General features: G+C 33.4%; 1 protein-coding gene across 1 annotated transcript in view; it reads right to left on the bottom strand.

Annotated features, from left to right (window-relative positions):
* Positions 1 to 24,847, bottom strand: part of LOC308522727 (sodium channel protein type 3 subunit alpha-like) — a gene marked incomplete at its 3' end in the record, with an annotated part of 110,076 nt that overhangs the window by 16,549 nt on the left and 68,680 nt on the right. The window contains 6 exon segments of the mRNA XM_081096285.1: positions 3,584 to 3,757; positions 4,739 to 4,893; positions 6,249 to 6,369; positions 16,621 to 17,088; positions 19,088 to 19,444; positions 20,412 to 20,585. Coding sequence (XP_080952411.1) covers positions 3,584 to 3,757; positions 4,739 to 4,893; positions 6,249 to 6,369; positions 16,621 to 17,088; positions 19,088 to 19,444; positions 20,412 to 20,585 — 1,449 coding nt within the window.

Raw genomic sequence — 24,847 nt, 5'->3', positions numbered from 1 at the left:
AGAGCTGCCTCAAACAGATTGTCAAACTGCAGCGGGAAGGCCGGGGAGGGTTGGGGGGCAGGAGGGAGGCGGGTAAGAGATCAACTAAAGGACTTGTATGCATGCATATAAGCATAACCAGTGGACATAAGACATTGGGGGATAGGGGAGGCTAGGGGACTGTCTAGGGCAGGGGGATAAAATGGACACATATGTAATACCCTTTGTAATACCTTAAGCAATAAATTTAAAAAATAAATAAATAAATAAAATAAAAAATAAAAAATGTGACAAAATAAAAAGTGAAAAAAAAAAGATATGATCATTTTGAAACTATAGGTCAGATCCCTGCACACACCCCTCCCTGAGCTTCCTATTGTAACTATAACTAATACATATGAAATTACTTAATATACACAATATATAATAAATTACAATAAAAACACACAACTTCCTGCATGGCCTTTAGGTACCTTCCTTAAGTCAGTTTCTATCATTCTTACCCATGTTCCCTCACACACAAGCACAGTAGTTTTCTTTCTGTTTCTTGAGTGTCCTCTGCTCACACTCATTCCAGGACCTTCAGATTGGCCTGTGAATGACTGGCCCGTTATTACAGACTGAATGTTTGTGTCTACTCCCAAATTGATATGTTGAAACCTAATAATAAAATTTGGAGGTGGGAACCCTTGGAAAGTGATCAGGTCGTAAGGGCAGAGCCCTCATGAAGGGGATTAGTGCCCGTACAAAGAAGACCTCAGAGATCTCCTTTGTTCCTTCAGCCATGTGAGGTCACAGCAAGAAGAAAGCCTTCTAGGAGCCATGAAGCAGACTCACCCCAGTGACTGAATCTGCCAGTGCCTGGATCTGGGACTGAGAAGTTTATGTTGTTCATAAGTCACTTAGCCTATCGCATTCTGTTACAGCAGCCCAAGTGGCCTAAGATACCCTACCTCATCATTTACCTTTGCAAAGACACCTTCCCTAGGCAGTCTAGCTAATACTCTCCTCCTGTTCCTCACTTTGTAGTAATTCTCTATCCTATTATCCTGCGTTATTTAATAGCGGCAATCACAATCTATTAACTTATTTTTAGAGTTTATTTGTTTATAGCTCTACTACCTGTTCTATACTCCCATAGAACAGTGACTTTCAACCAAGATGCCACAAGAATTTTTTAAAAACAATACCTGACTATTTATGGGCACTGACCTCTTTTCCCACAAGTTGTCAAAATAATGACAACAGCCAACACAACAATAGCCATCCATTATGAATGAATCAAAATTACACCTGTCAGATCAGCAAAAAAGATATCAGAGTGAAAGCTCAAGTTTAATCTGTCTTATTTATCTCTCCCTTATCTACAATAACAAAGTGCTCAGAATATTTGAATGAATGTTTTGAGGCTGGACAGGTAGCTCACTAAAATTTACTTTTAGGTAAGGAATAAAATAGAGTACATTTTTTACATAAGTAAATTTTTCAACATTTGAAAGTATATTCCTTCAGGTATGACATACTTCATTTATACCTCAGATTTTTTTTAAAAACAATTCTATAGCTGTTTAGTTTTGTTACTGCAAAAATACCCGATGGATTGTGAACCCCTTTTACATATATTTTACTTATACTTTCAAAAACTGTTTTAACTCTACATTTACATTAGCCTAGTGGTCTGAGAAAAAATAGTTATCTGAGATTACAGTAATTCATATATTTCAGTTCCTGCTTTAGGCGAAAGAAGAAAATAGACCCATTTAAGATAATATAATTTACCCAGCGACAGAAGGCTTTAAGTACCCAGTTCTAATCTACTAATTCAGTCCCACCAAAAGGAAAGTAATTTTTTGGGAACCATTCTTTTTCATTAATTTATTCATTTTTGACATTATTTAATAGAGACCTGAATAACCATTTACATAAAGTGGTTAAGGATACTAAGATGGTACAATATCCCTGCTCTTGTGAGATTTTTGCATGGTATTCATGTCTTCTGCATGAGGAAAATACATGGAAATACTAAAAATGCAATGTAATAAGTATTTCAGTGAATGTACATTTTTTTCAGTAAATGTAAATATTCAGTAAACTTCAGAGTTTTCTGGAGTTCTATCACATTTGTGGATTTTCTTAATACATGGCAAAATCTTTTCAAACCAGAGAAGATTCTTAAATATATTTAGTGTTTCATCATTTCAGGGAGAAGCTAGAGATTATAGATGCTAAATCCCAAGCCCAGTCTGAAAAAAATATTACATTTGTACCAGTTAGATATGAAATCTGGGAGTGGGGATGGGTAAGGAACACTGAATTTAGAATTAGGAAATTTGGACACTAATCTCAACTTTGTTACTAAGTTGTGTTATTTTAGAAAAATTCTTTAAACTGAGGCTTCAGTTTAGAATAAACTCTTCAGAAAACTATCTAGAATAAAGGCTGGATATTCTTTAAGGTCCATTCCAGCTGCGGAATATGAGAATATTAAACTTAACTTTGATGGATAACTTTTCAGGACAGTATTGAGACTCATCTCTATTAATCATTAAAGACCAGCCATGGAAATTGGAAGTTATTTCTGGTCTATTAAAAGTGACTCAGCAGCAGATTTCTTTTCAACTCAAAGGGTTAAACACATTTTGGTTATAGAATTATGAGTATGTATGTGTGAGAGAAAGGAAAGTAGAATTTAGATAAGCCCATACTTGTCAAAAATGATAAAAAGAATGAATGCACACATATGACAATCATTGATTTATAGTGCCAAGTGTTAGAGCTAAAAATAAAGTGCTTTATGATTGCTATGAAACAGCTAGAGGTACTTGCTGGGAGGCTGTGAAGCCTTGTGCAATGGAATATCACAGACTACAAAACACCAGGTAACTATCGTTTTGTCCCAGTGCCACTACATTGCTTAAAATAATAATAATAAAAAAAAATAGACTGCAAGTTAAACAGATTCCACTACTGCCAACATTCCTATGACTACTCACCCCAGGACAATCAGTTTAGAGCAGTACTCCTACACCTAACTCTTTGCGTGCTAAATATTTGATTACTACTGGGCTATATAACTACTGGTTTAAGACTAGAAATGCATTTCACTGTCTCTGTGGGTATGTGACTGAATGAATACAGTATAATTTATTTTAACATTATTTAATAACATGTTCCCTAGTAAGTGTAAGAGGTAGTTCTCACAATGCCTGGGCCCAAAGCTTGTCTTGATTTTACTTTCTTGAACTTACTTTAATTTAACTGTTAATAAGATAAATGCTTAGATCTGTCAATTAGCAGAAATTTTTTTAGCTATTCCTGAATTTGAGGTCCTAACCTTTCAGAAAAAGAAGAGCTGTCTTCTTGTGGCATGGAACATATTTCTGTATTTTCTGTTACCACTGTCCACATTTCTAGGACTTCTGTTTTCCATGAGACTTTTCTAATTTTTGTATCTATTATACATATTTTAAAAGGTAACGGCATAATTGTGTCAGGATTAGTGAAACTAAGTTCTCAAAAGTCAAGGTTTTAGTTATAGATATATATGAAATGTCAAACTTGCTATTTAAGAAATCATTTTCTAAAAATTAATCAGTATACTTACATCAACAATTAAGAAATCTAGCCAGCACCAGGCATTTGTGAAATATGTTTGAAATCCATAAGCTACCCATTTGAGAAGCATCTCCAGGATGAATATATAAGTGAAGACTTTGTCAGCATATTCGAGCATGGTTTTGATAGTCTTTCGTTGTTCAATGTATATATCCTCAAAAGCCTGTGAATGAAGAATTTTATTTGAATGGCTTGCCTTCCCCATATATTTGATAAAATCACTTAGTATAATACTGGTCACACAGCAATAATTTGATAAGTATTAGCTAATATCAGACAAACATTGGATATCAGGCAAAATTTAAAAACTAAAACTAATGGAAAATGTAGTCAAATAAATGTCAGTATTTTTACTGATTTAGTATGTGCTTTCTTCCTTGATTTCATACCAAATCTCTATTTCAATTACTGCTACAAAGACATGCTTTTAGAGAAGTAATATACACTGAGAAAAATAATTAGAAGTTTTGTTAATGAAGGGAAGACTTGACTTATTCCAACATGACCTTGAATGTTTCCCTGAAGGACCTGGTTTATTTTGAAAGAATAAATTGACTAGACATAAATAAATCAAGATACATTTTTTATTCCCTAAGTGTTAATATGATTTTTAGGGACAAGTGGATGGTATTTGATATGGAAGGTAGCATAGTTACAGAATGTCTCTGGAAATGGTTTTCTCAGTGAGGAGAACATCTGTTAGATAAACACCAGATGAGAAAGTCCATCTGGCTCGTCATGGTCCTGATTTATTCTGTACTGAATTTTGCAGAGTTAAACCCTAGATGCCAAGCTCTGCAAGGCACAGGTATATCTCACTTGCTTTTTGAAAAATTTTTAAAATTTTTATTGACTTCAGAGAGAAAGGGAGAGGGAGAGAGAGATAGAAACATCAATGATGAGAGAGAAGCATAGATTGACTACCTCCTGCATGCCCCCCATTGGGGGACTGAGTTCGTAACCCAGTCACGTGCCCTGATAAGGAATTGAATAGTGACTTCCTGGTTCATTGGTAGACTCTCAATCATTGAGCCACTCCGGCTAGGGCTCATTTGTTTTTTAAACTCAGTGTATGCTTTTGGTATTTTCGGAGAATAAGCTATTTTACTAAGACCTGATTCTTGTCAACATGCATTTGACTTACCAAAGCACCACTACTAAGGAGGATCATGAAGACAATGAAAGTCTCAAACCAGTTGTGTTCAACAATGCTGTAGCAGGTTTTCCGAAGATTCCACCAGACCTTTCCTTTGCCTTCTTCTGTACTTACTTGACAGAATGGAAACTTTTTAATACATCCTAAAAGATAAGAGTAAATGAAATAAGTTAGGAAAATAAATTTTACTCTTAATTAGGAAAAAATAAATTTTGTTACTCCCATCTCAGTCTTAAATCATCATTTTATAGGGTAACTGGTTACTTCACTACCTAGTTATCTTCAGCACCCCTCCAGTATAATGAATCATCAATTTCTAGAATTCAAGGAATTACTTTACCAAAAGTTGCGTAAATATAAATGGGTTCGTTCTTTAACGCTAGTTAGGATCTCTCTGCCTCAAGGCCATTGATGAAAATAGCACTTGTCAGGATTAGGGAAAAACTACATGTTCAAATTGCTTATTCCTTTTTTGATGCGATCCTGGATTTTCATTTCCCATTTTTTCATGCACAGAGAATCCCTGTGTGTTCCCCAGTATTGGCCACTGTCAGTTTCTCCAAGCTAATTTATTCCAGCCTCACTGCTTTTCTTAGTCACACCTATGACTCATCTCGTCAGTCAGTATCTCTATTCCTTTGTCTTCCCCCTCTTTGCTTTCATGTTACTGTATTTCTAACTTCCATCTACTCTTCTGCTCTAACTCTCTGGGCTTCCCCTCATCAGATTTAATGCAATCACACTGAATCAGCAAATCTCTATGGATTTATAAGCAAGATGCTGTAGTGGTTGCTGTGAGAACAACTGCTCTTCTTCCTGACAAAGCTCTACAACACAGCTACAGCCCCTAACAGCTCTGGTCACAGCACAAATTAAGCACATTTGAAACTGTAAGGGATGGGGTGTAATTAAATTTCTTTCTTTCTTTTGTTAATCCTCACCCAAGGACATTTTTCCATTGATTTTTAGGGAGAGTGGGAGAGAGAGGGAAACATCGATGTGAGAGAAACACATCAATTGGTTGCCTCTTGCATGAGCCCCTACCAGGGCCCAGGCCGGGGAGGAGCCTGCAACCAAGATACATGCCCTTGACTGGAATCAAACCAGGGTTGCTCTATCCACTGAGCAACCCGGCCAGGGCGGAATGGGGTGTAATTACAGCAGCTATAAATCAAATCACCACACTAACAATGGAGTCTGAAGGCATTGCTGTATCAGTGAGATGACATTCCAGAATGCCATTTATCTCATAAGGTTAACTTTTCCATATTCTGGAGGGAAGAAAAAAAAAGACATGTCAAATCATCTTAATTGCACAGGCGTGGCCACTGCTATAATACAATCCGGAAATATAGATAAATTAACTTTTTGGAAGAAAAGAGGAAAGCAAGGATAAACATGCCTTCATTTCTTTGAAATATTTCTGTCAAATGAGGTATATTTGGTCTCTGTAAGGAAAGAAGGGAGATTACATTTAATCGCATTAGAGCTAGTTTACCTTCAGTAAAACAAGCTTCTGGTTTAAGGTCTTCTTCAGGTTCAACCTCAGCTTGTTCACCTTCTCGGGGAGGAGCAACATCAACAGTGCTTCCTTCAGAGGAGCTGGTTCCATTTAATTTCTGGAAACAAAACCCCATTGCAAAGATGTGATTTCTCTCCCCTTTTATTAGTTAATTTGGAAATGCTCTGTCATAGTGTGAAAAAAATGGTATTTGACTCCATTAACATTACTGATGATTATGTACTAATAATTTAACATAATTAAAGTCCTATTCAAAGCAATGTAACTACTGACTTACTTCAGAGAAAATAAAGTTTAGACAGCATTCAATGTGGGTGACTGGGAAAGATGGGTTATACCGGTTAACTAGTTTTATGATCTCTACATATGAATGCCACATGAAAAGCATTTAATTCATCAATACTCAGGCCAACTCAAGAATAGTTTGATATAAGTTTGGCATGCTGGCATCCACTACTGATTATATTAATTAAAATGTATCAAGTCAAATTCTAATTTCCACCTCTTCCAATGGAAATTTTCAGAGGGCAAAGAACATTACCAGTTGCCTGTACTACTGTCCATGTTTCTGTAATTTTAGAAAGGAAGAATGGCTCATTAACATTAGTCAAAGTCATTATACTTCAATTTCGAGCTATATTTTTCTCTGACTTACATAATCTTCTTCTTACTTTACTTCTTTACTAGCAGAAAAATGATCTCTCTTTCTCTCTCTCCTGTTTAATATTTGCTAAAGATTTCTAAATGGGAATTTCTTCATCAATGACATTGTTCAGAATTTGTTTTGACTTATTAGGAGCACATTCTTAGTTCAACATGTGATCAGGCTATGGATCTTTCCATTAAATAAATCACTGTGACATGCTACGTGGCTAGCAAGAACCACTTTAAGGTTACAATAATAAATATCTAATAAGTACTCTGAGGTCACTTAGGAAGACATTATGGATGTGCAACATTTTATGAAAACTGATGCAAAGACATGACATACATCAAAACCTAGGCAATGTAAAGCTTTCAGAATGAAAGAACGGTGCATGGTCATCTTAATGGTTTCAAAGCCTCCATTAGCTTTAGCAGCTGAATGGAAGGGTCACTCTGCCCTAGCCTTCTGAAAGAGTTAATGTGTTACTAAAATATGCCTAAATGTCTTCCTAAGCGCAGGAGAAAATTTGATTCAAAATTCTTGATTTACTGAAATCATAATGCAAATATAGTTTGATATGTTATAATGCGACCTAACTGAAGAGTAGTATCCAGATGATACTTCTTGTGATGTTACTTTGAGGGTGAAGTTAACCAGGTGCAACTAAATAGATTATGAAAATTAAGTCAAAATATAATTCTATAATGAAATACCTCCTATCCTGGATTATGCTACAAAGAGAAGCGAAGCCATCCTTTTGGGCTGATGGTTCATAGGATCATTATAGTACAAGAATTTTACCATTAAAATTCTCTATTTTTTGGAGAGGTGGACATATTTTCTTCGAGGACTTTTCTTTTCTTTTAATATCATTATTCTTTTTAAGAAAATCCCAGGAAAGCTATTGCTGGATAGAATTGTAGCCGATTCTGGTATTATGAAGAAAATGCTGGATAATTATTTAGACTTGGCAACAACTCTCCCCTTCTAATTTCACTGTTTTATGGGTTGGACACTATAATGTTTAATGAGTGTTAGCAAGAATATCATAGTTGCATAATATGATAACATCACAACTGCATACAAAAACCAGTAAAAAAACAAATATTTTTTGAGTTTACTTATAAAAAATTTCATGCTTCTTCCTCTTGGCCAGTCCAAGCTCAATGATTTATTTTGAGCCTGGTCATGGTCCATCTCCCATGAAGCCTTTATTTCTTGCATTATTTCTCCACACTAAATTTCATAGAATGCTTAGTCCATTTTACTTGTTTGTTTTCACCAAATATGTTCATATAGATATAGATATAGATATAGATACCTATATATCTATATATCTATATATCTAAATTACCACAGATAAAATCATAATTTATGTACATATACAAAAACATATATACCAAAATGTACACACACACACATACCAGACAATCCAAGCACAAAATAGACAATACCGTTGTTGAGTTTATGAAGAGTGAATAAATGAATAATTATATTTCTATGTTACTCTTTTTTTTTTGGAAATATATTTTTATTGATTTCAGAGAGGAAGGGAGAGAGAGAGAGATAGAAACAACAGTGATGAGAGAGAATCATCAATTGGCTGCCCCCTGCACACCCATTACTAGGGATCAAGCCCACAATTGGGCATGTGACCTGATTAGGAACCAAACTGTGACCTCCTGGATCACAGTTTAACACTCAACCACTGAGCGGCACCAGCTGGGCTGTGTTTCTCTTACAGACAGAATTATAGTATTTAGATAATTTCATCTCTCCATTTTGATAAGTAATTATTGTCTTAACAGAGCTTATTTAATTGTATTAGGAAACACATTTTTCTGCATAAATAGGAATTATTTAATTAATATTTAGTGATAAAAACATATTTCAAAAATGTTTCTCTAAAATATTGGCAAACACTCAATCACTCAATAAATAAATCTGAGAGAAGAAATTAATAGTATATATGTATATACCCACATAAATACACGTGTACTTTCCTATTTGAAAACTTTTGAAAATATACTCACCCTTCACTTCTCATTTTAGCACTGTTCATATGACTCTAAGATGTTTATTGTTTTTCATAATATTTGTCTGCTCTATATTATGTCTTATATTTAAATACAAATACTTATTTAAAGCAAACTCTTCACAGCACCAGTAATAGTAACTGCTAATCTGAATGACAACTGGATCTACTGTTTACTAAGTTTTGACCTCAATACATATTTTTGTTATGGTACTGTCTTTGGATTATAAACGTTGGTGAATGTGATTAACATATTTGGATACACATAATTTTAATTTTCTAAATGGCTCTAGAGACTATGCATTCAAAATCATAATGTAAAGAGGTTCAGTAGTGAGTTAGTTCACCTCTATCCACTTGGTATTGTGAGACATAACATGTTTTTTGAAAACAGAAAAGGAAAAAATTCTACATGCCTTCTCTTCTCAAACCTATTTTACAATGAGAATCGCTTCACTGTTATCCAGGAATTTGCTGATTCTAAGGATAAGTTCTTTAAACTTACAATCTTTAAAGCTCCTTAAGGAATGTTCAGAGATCTGTAGACCCTCCTGCACCAAAGCTTCAAACATAGTTGGTAGGTTAGTGTTCGTTTCACTAAAAAGTGTTCTGTGGGAAGCTCCTTTCCCTATTGAGGTTGATATAAGATTAATTCTTCTTAAATTAAAGAATCAGGCTTTTTCATATTATAATCTTCATAGGCCAAAATTTTTCATAGGAAAGTTATCAAAATATTAGATCAACTACATAAAAGTTGTAAATTTACCTGCATTTATAATTAAAGCTTAGACTGTCATTACATTATAACAACTTACCGATTATGAGGTACTTCCTTATAGGCTCTATTCACTGGATCCATAAAGAATTTTATTGCTGTGGTTTTAAATCATGATTTTATACCCCAGGTAACTAGTTAAGCATTTAAAATTCTATACATTGAGAAAATACTATCTACATAATCTAAACATTTTCTAAGTTCAACACTTTGACATTCATACTCTGGTAGAGGGTAGTTTGTAATACATTTTATCTTGGCCAAACCCAAATGACTTCTAGGATGGCTATTTAAACACATGTAACTGATTTAAAAGCAAGTGAATGGTGATAAATACAAAAAAGAACTTACTTTCTCTATATTGCCATAGCTGTGATACTACAACGATATAAAAAAAAGCAAAGAAAACCTGAAATGAATTTTTTTCATATTAAGGAGCTTAATGACTGTACTAAATAACTAAAATTAATATTTGTTCTGAAGTAGTTTGAAAAACATGATTAGCTCTATAGGCATAACGATGCAATGCTTATGCTTTCATATAAAGCCACATAGTACAAGCCGAGACTTGTTTTCTTGTACTATTTTCTTCCTGCTCCTCCCAAATTGTATGGCACTTAAGATTAGACTCTCCCATCCCTTGTAGAAATTACTGAGTCTACAGAGGGATGATGGCTTATGCTGTACAAATGCACACTGGAAAGCAGGTTTTAAGATGCAACATTCTCCAGGCCTAATTCAGCCGCAGAACACATGCCTGGCTGTAGCAGAAGCCTGGCGCAATGCTGTGGAAGCTGCACGCTGATCCAAGAACCATGCGCTCAAAGACATGGTACCTGAACATGAAGTTTTCAAGAAGATTAATTACAAGTACCACTCATCAGAAATACCAGAATCAGCGCCCAGGAAAGCCATGAGACCATGTTTTCCCTTGAGAGCATGAACTTATATAGAAATCCTCCCCTTATGATGAATGTTCCTCTTGATTTTTATCCAATTAAATAATGAAATTTAACTTTCAGAGATAGAAGAGAATGTTAGCAACTGGCCTACTTCCACTGAAATGCGCTCACATTTCGTTTGTTTTCAATCAGCTATCAAATGTTTGACTCTCACAAACTGCTGTATGAATCAAGAGGCGAAAATAAAAGATTCAGCCATTACAGATTGCCTTTAAAATCTAGCCATTGACCTCAAAACCCCTTTGGGTTTTGTCTTGTAAGTAGAAGAGGAAAATTTTTTGGTCAGACATACTATCGGGCCTTAGTCTGATCTTTTGGATATGCATATCCATATCTTGAATGAAGACATTTCACTTGACGAACAGGTAGTCACATAGTTGAGACCACTGGGTTGCTTATCCAAGGCAGGAAGTACACAACTAGAACCAATAGTTCTCTTTGATGGACCACTTTTTGAATGGTTAAAAATATAAATCACCTGTATTTGGTTTGGCCTCAACATTTAAAATGTGCAATCCCCCCTATACTCCTTTTAAAGTAGACTTAATAAGGACAGAATATATGAAACTAAAAATAATTATGTGGTAATTGAAGGATAAAGTAAAGGGGCATCAAGAGGGCAGAAGAAAAGGCTGGTTTATCTTGAGAAGATCCACAAAAAATTGTCATCTAAACCAGTCTTCATTGAGTAATTTCAGCAGAAATATACTAAAGCACCAGAACAGTTCTCTAAAATGGCTATTCACACACCCATCTGTGCTTCTGTAAGAGACACCTCACATTCGGTCATTTTAAATTAAAAAAATGCATAAATCACCTGGGACTGCATTTTTTTTTCCTATTTTTCACTAATAATCTTATTTCTGAATTTGTTCCAGTCTACAGCTAATTATCAGTTATCTCTAAAGAATAAGAAAGTATTTATAAATTAAACCTAGAAACAACTCTAAACTCTACTTAAATATCATTTTTCACCAAGAGCCTTGAAAATTGCCAATATTCATAAACCTCTCACTTTTGCTTTATAATTTCTTTCCCAAAACCCTCACTCAGGCTCCAATAAGCAATGATATTAACAGGAAAAAGTTGAGTCAAGAGAATAAGCTAGACATTTAGTTAATCCACAAACCTACAGTAATTTTGGGAGATGCCCTTTACTCTTCATAAAACTATAATTAATATTCAAAAGTAGGAAATTTTCCAACTCTTTTTTTTGCCTGCTCAGTTTTGGGTAGAACATTTTAGGGAGAAATTAATGTAGATCAGGGAAATTTTTAAAAAATGGGTACACTGGACCAATTACTTAATGATCAAGACACAAGGAACTTTTTCTTCCCCATATAATGATGCTTTCCTCCTTTTAATTACTTTACAGTGATCACTTAGGGTTTTGCAGACATATGATTTAACAACTTTTCTAAACTACATGAAATCCAAGATATGTAGTGCCCAAATGCATACAGACTATGGCCCTTCATATCCAAAAATTTATGATCACCCTACTCTTCTTTTAAAAGAGCTTATCCCAAAACACATGAAAACAAACATTTCCATTTGGAGCACATGGGTTGGATGGATTGAAAATTATATTTACAGATCTGAATATGGAAGCACTAATTAAACATCTATGTGAGTCTCATTTTGGTAATACAATTGACTTATAAGGGCTGAATCAACAACAAAAAGTTGTGGTCTTACTTTAACGAAATAAAAGCAGATAAATAAATAAAAATGCATGCCCTCAAGTTCTTGACTATCTTGAACTTTAAACATTCCTATCATGTTTTAAAATAGATATAAATCCTATGATCATGCAATTATTGCTTTTAAAAGTGTACAGGGACTAAACTGGAAAATTCATTAGCAGAACCAGATATGATGTTGGGGCTGCCCGTGTAGCTGACCATGCTGTGATGTGTCACACGATTCAGCAGAGAGCAGCTGAGCATGTCTAGCAGTTCCTTGCCACGGCAGGGGAAGGAACATAGCTGAGTAGCATGCAGGCCAGTCAAGATTCATTTAGTAAGTAATTGTACTTGTACACTTGCTTGGGTAACCTGGGTAAAAGTGGTGGCACGAGTTTCTGGCTGGTTAAAAACCCCCAGAGCTGCATTCTTGATGGCTCCCGCTCGATTTTACCCCTGTGAGAAGTAAGAATGGTAAGCAGTGAAGGTCACAGCAGGATAATGCTAGATTGTGCTTTGGAATTCAACTTCAAATATGATTCTTAAGAGCATTTATTCTATATCCTTTACCTAAGAAGACAATGAAACCTTTTAAGGACTAAATTGTCAAAATTGATAATTATAAAAAAATTCAAAGAAATCATGCTTACGGAAACTTTAAAAAAGATAAAAATGAACAGAATTATATGTTATATCTTGTCACAATATTTGTGTAATTCCAGACTATTCAAAAAGAAAAAGATCGCTATTTTGAAATCTGTACCTTAAATTTTCTTACATTTTTTTTCATGCAAAGCTTTATATTTATTTTCATACCAGACTGTTTGTTAGTGGTCCATATATATCATATATCATATACTATATAATAACAGCAATTCATTTTTTATCTCTAAAAACTTTTATCTAAAAATTTCTCCCCAACTGTGTTACAGCTGGATAGATTTTATTATGAAAATCAATAAAAGGAGTTGATTAGATAGGTTTTATACACCATCTACATTAATGATTAATTTACTGCCTCTTCCTAAAGCAGAAATGAAATGCAAAATTTTTTCTCTTCCTTTTTTTTTTTCCTGTGATAAATGTATCACTCTGCTGGGTTTAGCTTGTTTTCTCACTTTGTCGGCAAAGAGATACGATACTGTGCTCTCCAAAGCACAGCTCAATGTTTTTTTGCTACTTGTGGTAAAAAACAACAACAACAACAATAACTAAGAAACTTGAGCCAAAATGTCACTTTAAGAATATGTGTGTGTGTGTGCACGCATGCACACATGCTTGCATGCATGTGCACAATAATTACTAAAAAAAGAACACAGCTAACATTAATGTGCTCCTGAAATATGTTCAATGTCAGCAGTTTTCAGAAAATCAAAACTGAACTTTGCTGAAATTTATTTAAATCTTCTCTATAATGTTAGAACATGCTGATTTTTGTTTTTAAAAAGTGTACTTTTAATTTTTGTGTGAGCATATATGAAAATTGATTGCCCTGTTACCTTTCCAGGGATTTTTTTGGTACTAGTTTTAAAAATCATTGACATAAAATTTACTGTTGAATTTAATTTTACTGCACAAAATACTTTGCCATTTTATCCTAACTTTGTAAAAGTATTTAATTGTATATTTACTTTGATTCATTTTCCCACCTTATTTTCTGTACACTTTAAACAATTTCATTACATTCTGTAAGTAGATTCCATGTATCCAAAATTAGCTTGAAAGAAGAGAGAATGCTTATTGAAAAAGTCACCCAATAAAGGAATTTTTGTTCTGATAACAAAATGTTTTCTAGGACTTGATAATGAAGACATTGTATCCCATTATTCCAAATTTATGATTTTTTAGCCACTAAAAAGACATGACAGTGAGGTAGTATTCTACAAAGCAATCATTTGAGATATCTACAGACATTACAGAGTTTTTGGAAGTATTATGGAAAGCAACTGTTTCAAGATATTTAGTTTTCACGGTGCCAAGGTGATGAAACCTGTGATATTAATGTAGCAAACATTTCTCCAGCTCTTTGGCTTTTCTAGCTCTTTTTGGACCCAACCTCGTCTGGTCCCTGTCTTCCCTCATTTTTTCTTTGTACTTACCTCTTCGGTAAGCTCCTGTAATTTCAAGGGATCAGATAATTATGAATCTGCATTTTTGAAGCTATTTTTAAAGCCTGACCTTTCACCCAGTCTCTGGTTCCAAACATTGTCACTTCTGCTTCAGCATATCATAATGAAATTCCTTCTCTTCCCATATAAGCCTGGTGATCTTTTCTACAAAGATTTTTAGACATTGGCATTACCATTTTTCCAATTTCCCAGATTTTTTATTGGGTTTATCAAACCCTCACACTTACTCCCTTACTCCAGGATTTCCTCACCTCATTGCTATCAAATGATTGCTACTACATTCCCCACCACAACCCCACGTATCCCTCACTCTAAACTGTTTAACTCATTGATACAAAATAAAATTTCCTAAAACATCATTTTTCTGTTGGTTTTCCCCTGCTTCAATATAGACAGCTTCTTATTGACTATGCAACCAATTCCAAACTCATCAACTTACTTCAAAGACTGAGCAATCTGAAACTAACTCATTCAAAATATTTCCCACTATCTTCTCAACCAATTCTTTATTCATGGTGATTGTTTCACTGGCTCACCTTAATATTAAGCTCACTCTCAATTCTGTCTTTAGTTTAGTAGGTTTTTGCTTTTTTGCTTTCTCTTTGTATATTTGACCCAGACTTTGAGGTCTGTTTTAATTTTATCTCTTCCATTTAGCAACTTACTATGTTCTTGCTGTTCTTAATACCCACACCCTTCTATTCAATGCTATAGGATTAATCTTTTTAATGTCTTTGATTATTTTGTGAGTTAGTGTTAGCTTCCTCAAAGATGTTGAGGTTTCCCTGAAGGGGGTTATGTTATGGAGCGCTCTTTTAATTCTTTCTTACTCTTGGTATCCAGCAGAATGCTAAGTTGATCAAAGTATTCAATAAATGTTTGTTAATTAATTGGCGTCTCCTCTTAAATAAATCAATAACAGATGAAAAATTAGAATTAACTTCTTATTTTACTAGAATGAGCAACATGTAGATTAGGATTGAATTCACTAAGTAGACTTTGAGTGGAATTCAGAGAAAAAAATCTTATGCATCATTTAATGTCTATTTTTACTCTTTCCAAAATATTTTCAAACTTACTATTATATATCAGCAGTTATGAAATGCCTAAAAAAGATTAAAAAGCTCTCACTTGTAATATTGTCAACTACTTATTACTTATACAAATTCTGTTGCTACTGTTATTTAAAAAAGAAAGTTAAAAAATATGCTCACAAAATCAGACAACACTGATCTGATTCCTGGGGCGTCAATATTATGCCCTCAAACTAAAACTTTCTTTTATAACTCCATGGTAGACTTATTTCTTACTGGTATATTAGAAGTTCACAAATAAGTAATAGTAAAAATTTTAATACTGTTCTCCACAACACAATATTGCAGAATTAATACCATTAAGCTACTAATATGGTATCCTTTGAATTCTTATCATAAAGTGGGAAAAATTCCCTACTTTCTTTTCTTTTAAATAACTAGTCTATGACAATAAAAGTAGCTTTTGAATCTATAATTTAACTGTAATCTTCAAGTAGAGCTTTTGTAAGTAGTTCTTAGTATTTTCAAGTTCATCTGGAAGATTTGCTCATCACCGACTGGGCAAAATATAATCAGTGCTATATGTAGCTTTCTAATATGTACAACCTTTCATAAATGAATAACACAGTATCATAGGCAATAAAACTTTCAGAGGTGAAGAAAAACTACATAAACTTTCACATTAAAACAAACTGTAGCAAACCCTAATATATTATAGAAAGTAAGGAGATGACACTTTCACAATGATCAATAAAATATGGTTCCTTGATTTTTCTAAAGAGCATAATTAGTACAGAATAGAAAGTATTAGTTAACATCTCTTTTTTGGAAGGCCATATTTTTAAATTAGACTTTCAAACTATCAGGAAAATGAATATTAATTATTCAAAATGAACATGTTCTATAGAAAGTTGGAATTCCTATGATTGAATTTCCCAATCAAGAATATTTTATACTTTTTGAATATTACCATAGATAATGTCCAATATACTTTTAAATAACATAAACACATAAGAATACTAAGTAATCTTATTGCCTGGTTATTCAAAGAAATACAACACAAAGTTTAAAAGCATTCTTACCTCTTTGCTTTCTTCTAGTTCAGACTCACTGCTGAACTCTTCAGTATTTAAGTTTTCAAAGTCAGACTCTCCAACAGCAATTGGCACTGTCACAGTGAGGCTGGGGTTGTTGATGAAGGACATATCATTTTCATCGATTACATATTTTTCAACACTGCTTCCAGTACCTACACCACTGGTGGTTCCATTCCCATCTTTTAGATAATTAAGCTCTTTGCTTATTTCAATTCCAGTATTATTGGATATGCAGCTGTCTATTTTGTTGCCTTCCTGGATTTCTAGGACTTTTGGCCTTCTAATAAAGGTTTTTCGGAAACAGTCCCGTATCTTACTTTTCACATAATCAATTCCCTTTTGCATCCTTCCTACTGCAATCTGGAGATTGTTCATTTCGTTATCATCATCAGTAGCAGCAAGGTTGTCAGAGCTAAATGAACTCAACAATAAGGCCAGAAAGAGGTTCAGAACCTAAAAGAAAAAAAATTGTTACATTAATATTGAAATATGCATTATTATAATAACTTAAGACACTCATAGATCTTTGCTAAAATTAATTCATCGATTGCTTCTACATTGCTTACTGTATTTTAGACACCATGTCTTAATTACATACTACTTAAAAGAACCTGACATCTGTCTGCTGTAAGGGCAGAATGGGAAAACAAACTCCATCTATTTCCTACTGAGGACAATGGGGAAGCAGAGCTTCTAAGATTTAAATTGTGTCTACTCAGAGTGGTCAATGAAAAATAAATCCCATTTTTATGTTTTAGCTCTATGAGAAAAAAGTAGATATTTTCATCTTAGTCATTTTTACTTCATGTTATCAGTTTGTATAGGGAATGTCTAGTTTTGTGTTTAAATAATGAATTTATTTGTTTAATAGCCTAGCAACATGTTAAAACAATATACTTGAAATGTACATTCCTTTGTCCAATAGCCACAAACTTTTATAACAGCAGAAATTTCTAATTGCAAATTATATAATACATTTCCCATAAATATGCTTTGAAATTTGTGTCCAAATAGTTCAACAGATGGAGAAAAATCTAAAATTATCCCAAGGCATAGGCTAGACCCATAAATTACTTTTCTCTTTCCTCTTTTTGTACAGAAAATATGAGGAAATCTTATCTCTGAGGGTATCTCTGGGATACATGGAGAAAATTATCTAATTATCAGATAAAATATGACTAATACAGAATAATTAATTATAACTGATGCAAAAGGAAATTTATTTATAGGAATATTTTTAGCTTGAAATGTAGTTACTGAGTTAAAAAAAAGTTACATGGTAGGAAAACACATGAAAATAAAAAATCCCAGTTTGTTTCCTTATTTCTTTATCAAATTTTGTTCAGAATATAGAGCTTCTTAATTTATTATTCTGAAAAAATTGCTTATTCAAAGGTATTCCACAACATTATTTTAAGCATTCTCATTTGAAATGTACCTCTCAAGGCATAGTCCAGTATGATAGTATGAAGAAATGCTTTGTCTACACATGATTGAGAAATTTAATCATTAAAACTAAATATACAAATTGTGTTTTCACATCCATACTTTTAAGCCAGAGCCAAAAGTAGGTCTTTTATATCTAGTCAATGTCCAGTCGTATGAGTAACTTAAACTATAATAATTTTATTTTCCTTTTAGAAAGCATATACAGGGAAGAATATATTTAGTTCCTTCCAAGCCATTTGGATAATTACAATACATAGCTAAAAATACTAGTATAATGCTCTATTTCATTGAAATTTGTCTTCAAAATTTGGTACTGTGTAACTTACGCCCTTGAGTAAGTGAACAATATGAACTCTGAACTTATAAAGAGTGATTTCAATATAGAGTAGATAGTTGTATTTTAAGATATATTGGAGATTATTATTTTATCAAAATAATATTAGGATAAAAATAATTCAGGTTATAAAATATTATGATAAAGTTAATCTTGATTATAAAAACATTTACTTGAAGAAAAACACTAATATTTCCCCCCCAAAAAAACTTCAGATAGATCTCATCATCATAGCAACCACAATATTTCAGTTTTGTTATTCCAGTTTCATGGTTTGGAAACTTGAGAATTTAAGTAACTGGCCCATGCTTAGAGTGTCAGCACTGGGATCTGAGTCTAAGTCATTGATGAAAAACCAAAGATCTGTCTATTGTGTCAGCCTACCTTCCTAGCTACTGTCTGATCTTGTTCTTTTTAAAAAAATAATATATTTTTATTGATTTCAGAGAGGAAGGGTGAGGGAGAGAGAGATAGAAACATCAATGATGAGAAAAGAATCAGTGATTGGCTGCCTCCTGCATGCTCCACACTGGGGTTTGAGCCTGCAACCCAGGTATGTGCCCTGACTGGGAATCGAATCATGATCTCCTGGTTCATAGGTTGATGCTCAACCACTGAGCCACACCAGCTGGTCTGTTCTTATTATGAATATTTGCAATGTATACGTACCACGAGGTTTCCAATGACCATGACCAACATGAAAACAATAAGGCACATGGTTTGGCCAGCGACCTCCATGCAGTCCCACATGGTCTCTATCCACTCTCCACACAGCACGCGGAACACAATCAGGAAGGAGTGGAAGAAGTCATTCATGTGCCAGCGTGGGAGCTTACAGTCACTGGAGATCTTGCAGACACATTCTTTGTAGCTCTTACCAAAGAGCTGCATGCCGACTACGGCAAAAATGAAGACGATGATGGCCAACACCAAGGTGAGGTTACCCAGAGCCCCCACTGAATTGCCAATGATCTTAATGAGCATGTTCAGGGTGGGCCAGGATTTTGCCAACTTGAAAACTCGAAGCTGCAATCAAGTGAAAAGCTACTCTTAGCAGCAATCACAATATAGATTTTGAAGTTAAACATCATTTAATTAGTGTACTATATTGTAGACCAACTCTGTGGGATACAAATTTGGATATAAAAATCTCAAAACATACGAAACAAATTCAAATCCAGAAAAAGGTGTTAATAATATTGGAATTGCAAATCAAATCATAATATTATTTAAATGCAAAAGTAAAAAAAGATATAATATTTCAGATGTGATAAATAAAACATTTCTGATTCATCAACAGATACATCTATGAAAACAAATTAATATTTTGATTAGAGACATGAATTTAGCAAATTAATGTCATCCTCATACTATATTTCTGAGAGTAAAAAGAAATACATATCTTATTGCACATTTATAAAGTAAAAGTAAAATAAACTACTTTGATAAAAAAACTTATAGAAAGCTCTCTTTCCATTTGAAAAAAATACACATTTTACTTATTTTCCAACAAAATTTTACATATTTTTCAAAAAAATGTTAGCTGACCTCAGAAAGTTTGCTTTACTATTGTTTAAAGTGCTGATGCTATCAAATATTTTCCTACATGTACCTTTAATGTAGCTCCCACTCATATAAGGTTGATAAAAAGCAAAGATTAATTGGGACCTGGAGTTTTTATTTGCATTTATGTATAGACTTTAAAGCAAAAACAAGTTAAGGAATTTAAAACATAATTTTAGAAGCACATAAATGTTTTCAAATGTGCCCTACATAGTTAATCATTATGAAGTGTTTCAACCATTTTTATCATTCTTAGAAAACAGTCACACTTAATTTTAAAGAGAACATTTATATATTTTCATAGACTACCACACATATTGGTATAAATTTAAAATTCAAAGTAAATATTTTATAAATACATTTTGATTCACTTGCAGAAGAAATGTTCTGTTAATGAAAAAGAAAATATAAACAGTCTATGTGCAGATACCAGTCTGAATGATCTCAGTACAGACAATCCCTCCACATTGGACAGGCCAAGCTCCATCAAACTGAGGCTGACAATAATGCCATCGAAGATATTCCAGCCCTCCTGGAAATAATAATAGGGATCCATGGCAATGATCTTGAGAACCATTTCTGCTGTGAAGATCCCAGTGAAGACCTAGAGTAAAGAAATGTGACAACTTGATACAAGCTTAGCATTTTATTTCAGGGGAGTATTTTAAGTAGATTTGTTTTATTTAACAAATCTGATAGATTTTCAGGAAAATGCTGATTTTAAAACATTTCATCGTTCACATTTTAAATTTGATACTAAATAACAGCTATGGAGTTGTCGCTATTTTTAGTACACTATGCTTCTAAAATCACAATTTTTTTTTTAGTATTTTTACATTAAGAAAAAATCTATATGTTATTGGAAGTTACACATAAATATCTTAAATTTAGTAAAAACAGTAACTTGTTCATGATTTTTGTTTTTTAAGAGACAATGTCTTATTTCTATGATTTTATAAAAATTCCTGAAAGAGTGTGCCACAAATGTTTTATAATAAGGATCTCTGGGTGCATGCCTCAGAATTGAGGTTAATGATTCATAGAACAAGGAACTGCAGATTTCATTAAAGCAGTAGGAGAACATCCTCAGTATGCACACATCCATAATTAAGATTAATAAATTATCTGAGTGGTTGCATGAATGTCTATTTGACAATAGAAAGAAAAACAATAAAACAAACTCAAAATTTGTTTCTTAACTCAAAACCATAGGCAAAGAGGCCCAAGGACACAAAGAGTTATGAAATTTCTCTTGTAAAATAAGAAACCTTTTAAGGCAATTCTCTTAAACAACTATAAGTAAAAGCTGTATTTTAGGACTTCAAAGTAAAACTTACTATTTACCAAGGTAAGTCAGCCTTTACCTTGGAGAAACTCTGTCAAAATAGTAGTCATAATTATTTCCTAAAACATCATATTAATTATTTCCTAAAATTATTTCCTAAAACATCATATTAATTAAAAATCTTTATCTACTCTTACTAATATGTCAGTGGAGCAAATATCACATTTTCCCAGTCACAGTATGACCTAAAGAAAATACCCATCCAGAAAAAAAAAATCTCCATTTCATCATTTATTCACTCAAATGTATTTCAAGCAAGCTTGGTACATGAAAATTCAGATACATTGTGGAGTGTCCATTGAAATGTGATTATTTTTTCATTTTATGGAATGACTCACCATGATTATTTTCCCCCTGGTGAATCTAAAATAAGTTCTGATTTATACATATAGCATTTCTTATGTAAAGCTTCAGACGCAGCTACTATTTGAAATAGGCAGCTTACTAATAGAAATATATTGAACTACCCAGGAAAGAGTTAGAAGCTATCCAGGTAAATGAACTACAAATATCTCTACCTACAGGAAATCATAAGGGGATCTTTTTAGCTAATTGTGTTTCTTTAGGCTTTTATATTTTTAAACAACCTGTGAAATCCTTAGAGCAAGTGCCATGATCTGAATTCCCTTCCGGGTTTAGCAGAATAAGGATATATCATAGACCCTTAATCACGGGTTACAATGAGAGTTATAGCAAGAAAAGTAATCACAAATCTTTAGGAACTACAAATCTTTGCCTCTATTCCATGGGAAAATAGTTACAAGTTAGTTGGAAATCTTAGGAACTACAAAACTTTGTCTATATTCCCTGGAAAAAAATAGTTACAAGTTAGTTGGAAATGTTTGTGTGATGAAGAGGTTGTCTAACCTACTATGAATGATTGGAGGATTTCTTAGAGTAATGATCAAAACACAATAAAAACCAAAACCAAAATAGAACATCCTAGAGAAACTCAATAGAAACTTGAGGTCTCTTGATACTCAAATCTAATCAACCCAACCAGCAGAGAAATGATATAATTTTTATATGCTCCAAAAATAGGATGAAAAAACTTTACTTTCTAAGTAAACTTTACTTACTTTCTAAGTAAAGACTGAAAGTTGTACAGTTATTTTATGAGACATTCTTGTGTTAACCAATTCAACCTAAACTTCTATGCTGTTATTTAAAAGGCAGTGTGCAGTCATTTGAACAGTAATAAACTAGTCCATAGGAATTCTAAATTTATTTTAATGAGCAAACTATAAACCCCACAAAATGTGAAATGCAACCATCCAAGCTATATAATGTCATCAAAAGCCAGCTAAGCACCAATGATATAAGAAATATTTTATTTATCTACTTACATATTAAATATATATTTATATTACATATGTGTGTGAAATACATAGTAGTTTTCATATATAAAAATTTAGTATAAAATTCTTGGAATAAAATAAGATATATGAGGAATTAAACTATAAACTTCTTTATGAATAGTATATGTTATTAATAATAATAAGGAACTACCAACCAGAAGAAACTGTCAGTTTACACATTCCCCTGTTCTTGAATAGTTAATTCAGGTCTGTTTCCTGTCATCCGCACTCTCCATCTTGATGAGCCTTGTTTCCCCATCATTAACATCAGCTTATCAATGGTTTTACCAGTCATCAGTCTTCTGCCTCACTTCCCTGCCTCATTATCCTCATTGTTACTCCTAAAGTCATAGAATTTAGAACTAAGTGGGGCACGAACAGTTATCTAGCCAAAACATTGTACTCATGAGAAAAATAGGCCCAAAGATCTACGCAACTTTTCCAGGAACTCCCAGATATTTAGCATGACCACTTGGACTTGGACTCAGATTTGGTGCTTTAGTCTAGTGCTTTCCCATTTGCTAATACTGTAATAAAGCCTCTCTTATCATTTGCTTCCATATTCAATTGCTTCAACATTGGAATTCTATAAAATCTCAACTTCCTGCCTCACTCTGACAAATTTCTTCCTTCATTTGTTCAATTTCCCTAACATCCCGATATCCTGGGGAAAATACAAGAGCTAATTTCCATCAGTATTTCAAAGAAAGGTTAATAGCAGATATTAGAGGAAGGAAATTGTTTATTGAGCATATGCTAGATGCCAGGCATAGTGCTAAATGTTTTCACAGTACCTCACTTGACCTTCACAACAGCTCTGGAAGATGGGTATTATATCCGTTTCAATAATAGAAAACAAAAACTCAGATGTTTTATCATGTGTGTCCAGATGCTACATTATTAGTAAGCACTGGCAATGAGGTCAAACCCAGTTCCACCAGACTGTTAAGCCCACATTATTCCACAAAAACTAGCTATGTGAATCAGCACTTTTGGATAGGAAACAATGAGTTGGTTGTTTATTGAGCAACAATCATGTAAACACTGTTGGAGATACAAAAGAAAAGTGGAGCATGACTTTAGCCATTGAGCTAATTTATAATAGGTTTGAAAATCAAGAATTATGATACCGCAAGAAAGTGTTTAATATTCAACCATGTTTTATTTGCAAATGCATTTGGAGTTAAGAAAAGAGTGTTTAATTGCCCTGAGTATCATTAGAGGAGATAAGACTGGAATTGAACATTAAAAAATATGCAGAATTAAGATGAGGTGATTTGAGTCAGAATACTCTAAATGTGAATGTAGACAGCAGTGAGATATTTTCCTCTATGTCACTGTATAAAAATGTGTGTGGTGTTTGTGTGGTAGAGTGGAAAGGCTATACTGATGGGACTGATGGTGATTGATCAGGAAACACTGCAGAACAAGATGGTATAGGAAGGATGGGCTCAGTGGGATTGGGGGAGTCTTAAAAACCAGAAAAGAGCGTTGGCCCACAACTACAGATAATAGATACTTTAGCAAGGTAATAGCACTTGAGTACCGAGTACTAAAAATGTTATTTTAATAATAGTTATAAGATTAAAAAAGACATACCTTGAATGAAGAAGAAATGGGTCTTCATTTCAACTAAGAAATAGGGGAAAGGAAGTTAGAATGGCTATAAGATTCCTATCTTTGAGGTTGGCCACTACTAGAGGTAACACAAAAGTGAAGTGATATTGTTAGGACTCTCAATAAACTGAGAGAAAGATTATTTTTCAGCTGTCATCTATTATATTTAAAGTTGTCCTTGACCAATGGTCTGTAGCAGTTGGAAATATAGCACTTACTTGAACACAGCTTATATTACAAGAGTAAATAATTACTAGAGTTATTGAGTATATACAAATCTTGAGTGAAAGACATAGCCGTAATAAGCATAAGCAAAGAAGTAGGGTTGGACTGATTAGAAAAATCAAAGAACAATCAGAGAAAAAAATCAATATTACAGGTGCCAAAGATGGAGAATTGCCCAAGAATCTGGTGGGGGTCTATTGAAACAAATAAGGCAGTGAAATTGAAACCACTTTGGGGGATAGATGTTTATGCAATTTTATGTAACTGCCCAGTACTTTCTACCTTCTGTTAGAGATTGCCCCTCTACGTGTGTGATTATAT

Source organism: Myotis nattereri (genome assembly GCF_964212035.1).
Source record: "Myotis nattereri genome assembly, chromosome: 7".
Taxonomy (NCBI): domain Eukaryota; kingdom Metazoa; phylum Chordata; class Mammalia; order Chiroptera; family Vespertilionidae; genus Myotis; species Myotis nattereri.
The sequence above is the reverse complement of the archived record's forward strand: the minus strand, read 5'-3'. Positions and strand labels throughout refer to the sequence as shown.